The following is a 9615-nucleotide window of genomic DNA, read 5'->3' as shown; positions in this document are numbered from 1 at the left end:
CTGAACAGCCTGACTGACGTGTGGTTTGACCAATCACAGAGCTCCCTGCGGCTCTCTGACTGAATGGTTGGGTTTCAGCCAAATAATCTGTGTTTAGAGAAAAGAGGAAACATCATATTGATTCCAGCTGTAAAATCTCCCGATGAGGATCATTTACTGGCTTTACTTTTCTTATTTTTTGTGTCCTAATTTTACAGACTAAACGCTGCAGTAAACACTTCAACACATACAGCTCACAGCAAACTGGATTAAAACAGCAAATGGGAAAAACACAGAGGAACTGACCACAACTTAACTGGGTAAAAGTGATAATAAGAAGAAATACAACCTGATATTTACACTACAGACTCACAAACACCATCATTATTAATAAACTGATCAATATAGCTGCGTTTGGAACTGCAGGCCATGATTTCTGTAGGAAAGAGAAACATTTACTGACTTTATTAGCATGTTAGTTTGGTAAATATAGAGAATGAATGAACAGAAATGATTCAGGATTCAGTTATAAATGAATAAAATAATGCAGTAATGAATAAATGGAGATTATACAGCTGTTCACTGCTGTACATTTCAGTTTGAGATTGTATGATGTTCCCATTATTTCACTGCATTTCAACAGTAGCCTTCATCTCACTCTTCAGCTCCCAGTCAAACACATTGATAATAATAATAATAATAATAATAATAATAGTAATAATAATAATAAATGTTCTGAACTTTATGATAATGTGAGTGTAGTAAAGACTCATGTGTGCTTAAGAGTGGAGTTTGTTCTTTATATCTTTCTAAACCTGCAGAATCTCTACACTGTTTAAAAGTGAACGTCATGTTTTCATCACAGCTGAAAACTGTTGGCCGTTTTGAGGGGCGTCGCTCAAACACACTCAGGTAGAGCTGCAAAGAGAGAAAGACTGGTCAGAGCTGTAGGTCAGTTCTGAGACCCAAAGCAGCCCAATGTTATTATTTAAACCTAAAAAGAATGATCTGTCATAATAACGAAGCTATTATCCACCGTTATCTCCACTCAGTGAGCGTCTGAGTGTTAAATCTCAGTGTGTGACTGTGGACGACACAATCAGTAACTGCTCCACACACCAACAATCTGATTGGTCACCACTCAGTTCATCTGCATTAAGCTCATCCAGAGCGAGAGAGCAGAGTGACGATGTGCCTCAGTGGTTTGATATGTCAGTTATATCATTCTAACACTGTATGACACGTTCTGTTTGATGTAAATTAGCAAAAAAAGAAAAATCTAATACAAAATGCAAATCATTTTGAATGACATCATCAGTCACATCACATGAATGCTGTTTAAATTTGGCCTCAACTTAAAACTCCTTCCTGCATCCCTGACACACTCTGTCTATTATTAAATGAAGGTGAATAAACTAAACTAATTCTCGTCCCACACTGTCCTGTAAAAGCAGCTCTGCTGTCCTGAGACTGAACAGTCCTGATCTGGTCACTCCAGCATCAACTTAATGAGACAGCAGTGTAGAATGAAACAACAGCATCATCACTTCATGAATCAGGGATATTAGTGTTTATAGGGGCAGCACAGAGTTTATAAAGTGTGTTACAAAATGTTATTACTGCACACCAAGAGTCACTGTGTCCAGTTATGAGAATGAAATGTGTGTGAAAACATCTACAGCATGTTTAGAGGAGATGTTGATATAAAGTGTTGATGGAAACCAGAGATGTGAAAATCTAAGGCACTGTTGGTTCTGCAGTACTGAGTGTTTCCCCACATCCCACACACACATCATGTGTTCAGCTCTAGATTAAACCACACTCAGGTTCCACCACTGACACACGAACAGTAGGACTAGAATGAGCTGCAGCTCTACTAAACTACTCCTCTCATAGAAGTTGAGTTGAAATGCTGTGTGCATTATTGCTTTGTGCTTATTTATAGATGTGTGTGTTGAGTTGTGTGTTAGTGTGGTGTGTTTCCTCTCCTCCACAGAGTGTGTGATTGTGCGGTATCACATCCTCCCCCTCAGCACCTGCAGTAGGTCTCAGCTACTGCAGTGCAGTCTCTGTGTCTCTGACTCTCACAGCTTTTTGTACGGCTCTGTATCACTGTGTCAACGAGTATCTACTACCGATGTAAAATTCACCCATACAGTAATAATCTCCATCATCTTCAGTCTGGACTCCACTGATGGTCAGAGTGAAGTCAGATCCAGATCCACTGCCACTGAAACGAGCTGGACAATCTGATGTTCTACTGCTAGTGGTGTAGATCAGGAGTTTAGGAGCTTCTCCGGGTTTCTGCAGGTACCAGGCTAAATTGAGACAAGGTGGAAAACAGGACCGGCCGTACACGGCAGCACTGGTTCTACAGCTGATGGTGACTGTTTCTCCTGGAAGAGCAGATTTCACTGCAGGAGTCTGAGTCACAGTCGCCTGACCTCTGGATTCTGGGAAAATAGAAGAATAAACAAATGAATGAATTTACTGCATTTGTTTTCTTTATTGCTTTATTCTGAAAATCATATTTAAAATAATGAAGTAATAAAAATAATGCTCTTTGGTGCATTACCTTGAGTCCAGAAGATCAGAGTCCAGATGAAGATGGTGATCAAAGTCATGTCTGCTGTGGGTGAAGTTTGTGGGGCAGCAGCTCTCAGTCATGAAGTGTTAAACTCACAGGACTATAAACTCTCCCAGAGCACTGAAGCATGTGCTGATAATGCAAAGTCAGCTCTCTCTATGGAAATGACTCTATTGGCTGCAGTGATCATGTGACATTGAGTATAACAGCATGGAAACAGAAGGAGTTCTTCATGGTTCAGTTTAGAGCTGCTGAATATCAGACAGAAGCATGAAAATGTTTATATGTGTTGTTTATCAGCTTCTGTTGTTGCTGAAATGTGTTGAACTGAACACACTGTAAACTGTTTAAGACTGTTTTATTGTGTATATTGTAGAGATTTACTGTCAGTTTGAGGTTTTTACTGTGATTCATATGTGAATCTTCACTCTCCTGATCTCCACAGTTGATCTTCTCACAGCTCAGCAATCTGCCTTTCCAGGTCAGTGTAATATTCTCTTAATGTCCAGTGGGGGGCGATCTCATATTGTTCAGTTTAAAGTGTGTCAGTCTTTGTGGGATTTTGCAGCTACTGCTGTCAGTCTGTCTCTCAGTGCAGGAGTTTTAGTGGAGAAACCAAACTGCATGCAGGGAGTAAATAAATACACATTTGATCAAAACTTTTTTCTCTCTTTTAGCAGAAAATGATTTTTGCCCACATGGATACAAATCTGAACTGGCTACTGCTTGTTTTTACCCTTCTAAACCTGTCATACACATGTAACCCTGCTAAATAATCAGTCATAGAAGTTTTGTTCCTTTAAAATAGTTCATATAAATTTGGTTTAATATTGATAAACTATGTTATATTCTTTGTCTTTATTTCTTCTCCCTTCTTTTAATTTGGTTTCAGTTCATGACCTGAGCTCTCTGTCAGAGGCTGTGCAGGGAGAAAGGGGCGGGGCTAGGGGGACGAGGGGGGAAGGGAAAGAGCGAGGAGGAGAGAGCGAAAAGTTCCACGGTGATTCTGTGATTAACGGAACCACCGCTCTAATATTACAGTTGTGTTATCAGCTCGATATCACGAAAACAACTGTGCGACAAGGAAAGAGATGGTAATGTTATATAATTACTGGTACTTATAGCAGTTTAGCTAACAAGTTCGACACTCACTGCCCGCTAGCCTAGCTCAGACTGGCCGCCAACCTCGTGTGATAGTTAATATTGGACTTTTTGGTTAACTCAACCAAACCTTCTCCTGTCCAACCAAGTTAGTTATAGACCTCGCTCAACGCTCAGCCATCACCAGTTAGCGGTTTGGGTGACCGGAAAGCCCAAACTTCCACTGGCACCGTGGGAGTCTGCACTGTTAGCCGCCTCAGCCGACTAGCCTAACCCCTCCGAGCCCCGCGAGCACACGCGAGCACACTAAAACTCTTAAACTCTTTTAAGAGCAGGGTTGTGAATTAGAGATTTCTGAGCCATACAGTTTCTATGTGAGTTTACCCTTTTATTTTCTTGAGAGTGTTTATATTGTGTGTTTGGGGTGTATTAAATCCAATATCTATATACATCCTACATGTAAGTATTCTAAGTGCTGTTTATTTCATCAGAAGGGGGTACTAGCATAGTTCCCGTCTACCTCATTTATTGGAGGCACCGCCAAGGTATGCTTTTTACAGTCCTTAAGCTAGAATCTATCCATAAACAAGCAGTAAATTCATTCAGAGCTACTAAACCACATTAACAGAACCCAGGGCGCCCTAACGGGACATTTAGCCAAGTTCAGATATTTACCATGACCCGGTGTAGGGGCGCTACACACACAAATGGCTTAAGTGTCTTTCAAACTTTATAATATTTAGACGTTTTTTTTTTGCTGTCAGTAAAGCAGAATACATCCACACATGTCTAATGATCTACACGGTATTAAAGTCTCAGAAAGCCATTATAGTTATAGTTAAATAAACCTTTTCCAAATCTTTTTATAACATGTATATAGTGTAATGTGTAGTCAGTGCCTCTGATTAGATCATGGTGATGGTCATGCTTTATAGAACTCCTGTAGATGTGCTGAGGATCACCAGCTCTTTAATTAACAAAGCAATCCCACCACATTAACCTGCCTCCTCCAAGACTGATGGAGGAAATCACACATGCAGAGCTCAATCACTATCTTGTTCTCTGATTGTGAGATCATCTTTAGACTGTCTGACCCAGTTTGACCCTCATGAGTTCCACTTTAATAAATTTTATGTTGCTTTTGGCCATAAAAGATTTTGGAATTGTCCTAAATATGGCCTTAATTTCATAAATTAATATGGCTTTGAGGATACAAGGGTAAACTGAACAAATGGAATGTGTTGATGTGTTCGAGTCCCCTGTTATAGTGCGATAAACAATAATTATATTGTTTATCGTACGATAATTATATTACATTACATTACACAGAGCTGAGACACATTGGAGCTGAACTGATAAAGGGAGGGGGATGGATGATAAAGGGAAGGGGAGGGATGATAAAGGGAAGGGGAGGGATGATAAAGGGAGGAGGATGGATGATAAAGGGAAGGGGAGGGATGATAAAGGAAGGAGGATGGATGATAAAGGGAGGAGGATGGATGATAAAGGGAGGAGGATGGATGATAAAGGGAAGGGGAGGGATGATAAAGGGAGGAGGATGGATGATAAAGGGAAGGGGAGGGATGATAAAGGAAGGAGGATGGATAATAAAGGGAAGGGGAGGGATGATAAAGGGAAGGGGAGGGATGATAAAGGGAGGAGGATGGATGATAAAGGGAAGGGGATGGATAATAAAGGAAGGAGGATGGATGATAAAGGGAAGGGGATGGATAATAAAGGGAGGAGGATGGATGATAAAGGGAAGGTGAGGGATGAAAACAGGTAGAACTGGGATGGGAAAAGTTCCGTAGAAAGGAGGAGGGGCTTGGATCAGTAGAACAAGCAATTGCAACATCATTAAATAATGTAACACTACATGGACTGGAAGGAAATCAAGTGGTGCTGTCAATATTACACAGGCAGTGAGGACAATACAGTAGGATCAAATAAGCAAATCCACAGTAAGAACATACACAGCAGAATAAAGCTAGTAAAGTAGGTAGGAAGCAGAAAAACTGACATACGAACAGCAAAAAAGGCTTAACATGATAGATATAAGATAGATAGAAAAGAGGGGATTACAGGGGAGGTGAAAAGAGACAAGAGCAAGAGAGCAGAGAAGCTTCAAGTGCCTCGGCCGCATTGGAAGCGCTGGAACCGGGCAGGGAGATCGTGTGTGGCCAGACACATCGAGATCCTAGATCCTACTGAGGGCTCACTAGCCGGAGCAGCAGGAGCAATGAAAATGGATTTTATAGGGATGTGGACTGGACTGTACCTGCAGAAGGGAGTTCAGGAGAGAGAACCAAGGTCTGTAGCGAAGTGGCTCATAGCTGCACTAGTGTCACACAACTGACTGCGAACACTTTGTCACTGGAACGGAAGGTGAGGATGTGAATTTATAGGGTGTTAGATAAGAGGAAGGAGGGGTTTCAGCCATGGTCCTCCCCCAAACTTTAGTTGTAAAATAATTACATTAAACGAAGTGTCTCAGACATTCTTACACCACTGTATGTGTTCCAGCAGTGGACAGTAACCAGGACAGAGTGGGGTGGACACTGGCTGGTGCTTCAACAGTGAAATATGCAGCAGAAAAAAAGGAGCTTTTTATGTTGCAGATCATTTTCAGGAAGAAATGCGTCACCACTAACATATGAACAGTAGGACTAGAATGAGCTCCAGCTCTACTGAACTACTCCTCTCATAGAAGTGGAGCTGAAATGCTGTGTGCATTATTGCTTTGTGCTTATTTATAGATGTGTGTGTTGAGTTGTGTGTTAGTGTGGTGTGTTTCCTCTCCTCCACAGAGTGTGTGATTGTGCTGTATCACATCCTCCCCCTCAGCACCTGCAGTAGGTCTCAACTGCAGCAGTGCAGTCTCTGTGTCTCTGACTCTCACAGCTTTTTGTACGGCTCTGTATCACTGTGTCAACGACCAGATACTACTATGTAAAATTCACCTTGACAGTAAAAATCTCCTGCATCTTCAGTCTGGATTCCACTGATGGTCAGAGTGAAGTCAGATCCAGATCCACCGCCACTGAAACGAGCTGGAGTTCCTGACTGTAAGCTGCTAGTGGTGTAGATCAGGAGTTTAGGAGCTTCTCCAGGTTTCTGCAGGTACCAGGCTAGATTCTTATCATTATGCACTGCATGGCTGGTTCTACAGCTGATGGTGACTGTTTCTCCTGGAAGAGCAGATTTCACTGCAGGAGTCTGAGTCACAGTCGCCTGACCTCTGGATTCTGAAATAAAATAACAAGAATTCAAGGTGACTTATAAATTAAAAATAATTATATTTATAATTAAATACACATGATATTATTTTTAAAATAAACCCCTCACATGCATTTGTTTTAAAAATGTCTCCATTAAACACCATCATAAAGGTAAATGTATAACAGTGTTCTACCTTGAGTCCAGAAGATCAGAGTCCAGATGAAGATGGTGATCAAAGTCATGTCTGCTGTGGGTGAAGTTTGTGGGCAGCAGCTCTCAGTCATGAAGTGTTAAACTCACAGGACTATAAACTCTCCCAGAGCACTGAAGCATGTGCTGATAATGCAAAGTCAGCTCTCTCTATGGAAATGACTCTATTGGCTGCAGTGATCATGTGACATTGAGTATAACAGCATGGAAACAGAAGGAGTTCTTCATGGTTCAGTTTAGAGCTGCTGAATATCAGACAGAAGCATGAAAATGTTTATATGTGTTGTTTATCAGCTTCTGTTGTTGCTGAAATGTGTTGAACTGAACACACTGTAAACTGTTTAAGACACAGTTGATCTTCTCACAGCTCAGCAATCTGCCTTTCCAGATCAGTGTAATATTCTCTTAATGTCCAGTGGGGGGCGATCTCATATTGTTCAGTTTAAAGTGTATCAGTCTTTCTCTTGAGGGATTTTGCAGCTACTGCTGTCAGTCTGTCTCTCAGTGCAGGAGTTTTTGGTGGAGGAACTAAACTGCATGCAGGGAGTAAAAAAATACACATTTTATTAAAATACTTTTCTCTCTTTTAGCAGAAAATCAACTTGTATTAATTTATTCACATTCTTCTTCGTTCTTCAAAAGAACCAAAAGGATTTTTATACACAGCAGCTCTTTAACTATTTTTGATCTTGTAACAATTATACTTTTAAGTTCAGGTTCTCAGAATTTATACATTTATCTGCTGATTATGAAACACATCAGTATTTAATGACTGATATGAAAAGCTGTTAGTAAAGCACAGAGAGAGCAGAGTCTTTAGAGCAGGAGGTTTTTGTACAGACACTAAATGAGTTTGTATCACTGTGGTGCACTTTTGGTGGAGGAACGAAACTGTCAGTTGGCCGTAAGTAGCTTTTTATATTTCTTATAAATAATTAATCAGTTAATAAATTCTGGAAAAGACTATTAAATGTACTTGATCGTTTTGGTAAATTATGTAGTTATTGCAGTTTAGAATAAAGATTTTATCAACTGTCTTTCTGAAAATATGTTAGTAAAAGCATAAAAAGGCCAACAAATTTCTCTCAATATGTGTAAAATTAATCAGTTCATAGTTAGAAGTGATAGATTTAACTTTATTGCTCCACAGTCCTCTTTCTCATGTTGAGCTATCACCATGTCCATTACTGTAAATTCTTATAGACATGTTAAAATCTACATATAGACTGTTTCTCTGATTCATATATTTCAGTTTTATTATGTTTTTTTCATTTTTTTCATTTGTTGCTCTTCATAAGCTGAATTTATATTGAATTTAATGTTATAAATTATTGAATGCATTAAATTTCCTAATTTTATTAAGGAAGTAAAAAAATGTTTGTCTGAAAATTAAATGTTTCATAAATTCAAGCACTTTTTGAGATGAGTAACTGCAGATTAGTCTGAGAGGCAGTTTAAACTGTAAAGCAGGTTATAATTAGAGGGTGAAACGTTTTAATGCTCCACTGAACTCAGTTCAGCTCTGTACAAAATAAGAGAAGTGAAACCCACTCTGGTGTGTCTGTGCTGGCTGATTGACACATGTCTCATCCTGTGTTTGTGTCTCCTAGGTTTGGCCTCACCCACCCTCACAGTCCTGCCCCCTTCCAGCATGGAACTGCAGCAGGGGAAGGTCACACTCGTGTGTTTGGCCAACAAGGGCTTCCCCTCAGACTGGAGGCTGAGCTGGAAGGTGGGTGGGAGCAGCTGGAGCTCGGGGGTTAGCCAGAGCCCCGGGCTTCTGCAGAAGGACGACGGCCTCTACAGCTGGAGCAGCACCCTGACCCTCCAGGAGGAGCAGTGGCTAAAGAACACAGTGACCTGTGAGGCCACCAAGGACTCCCAGCCTCCTGTCAGCCAGACACTGAGGAGAGATCAGTGCTGAGCAGTGAGGACCACCCGGGGGGTTTCAGCTGATAGAGCTCCTCTCACTCTCAGATGAGCTCAAACACGTCTGTGATTAATGCTGAAATGATGATCTGATTATTTGACTAAAGAAAATAAAGAGTTTCAATCAACAACACTGTATGTTTTATTGTCTGAAAATATTTTTTTTTTATCATTAGACATAAATTATATTCATACTTTAATGCTGTTATACTGTTTTCCTTGTTAATGTATATAATCACAGTATTCAGGCCACAGTCTCCTCTGTATCTGTAGTCAGTTTATGCTAGACTGAGGCAGGTTGGATCTTCATGCTGGTGCTGAAACTAAAGTGATGTTGCTCTGAACTCTGGAGATGATTAACATCTGGACACAGAGCTGCTTCTTTCTGGGAAGGGAAGACCATCCTGCTCATGCAAATCTGAGTTTCACAAACACAAAACCCATCAACCCATCAAGGCAGATATGAATGTGTGTGTGTGTGTGTGAGTGTGTGTGTGTGTGAGTGTGTGTGTGTGTGTGTGTATGTGTGTGCAGCACATTAGAGAACTGCACTTTCACATTCATTTACATTTCAGCTCATTTAGTCAGTG

The 9615-nt window shown here is 40.6% G+C and overlaps 1 gene segment (V, D, J or C); it reads left to right on the top strand.

Moving 5' to 3' along the window:
* The first annotated feature begins 7789 nt into the window (after positions 1-7789).
* LOC118800791 lies at positions 7790-9150 on the top strand. The segment is given in 2 exon segments: positions 7790-8000; positions 8707-9150. A coding segment is annotated over 1 exon segment (273 nt).
* The last annotated feature ends 465 nt before the right edge of the window (positions 9151-9615 follow it).

The sequence above is a fragment of the Colossoma macropomum genome, unplaced genomic scaffold, assembly GCF_904425465.1.
Source record: "Colossoma macropomum unplaced genomic scaffold, Colossoma_macropomum, whole genome shotgun sequence".
In the NCBI taxonomy this organism is placed as follows: domain Eukaryota; kingdom Metazoa; phylum Chordata; class Actinopteri; order Characiformes; family Serrasalmidae; genus Colossoma; species Colossoma macropomum.
Note: the sequence above shows the minus strand (reverse complement) of the source record. Positions and strands in the feature narration are given on the sequence as shown.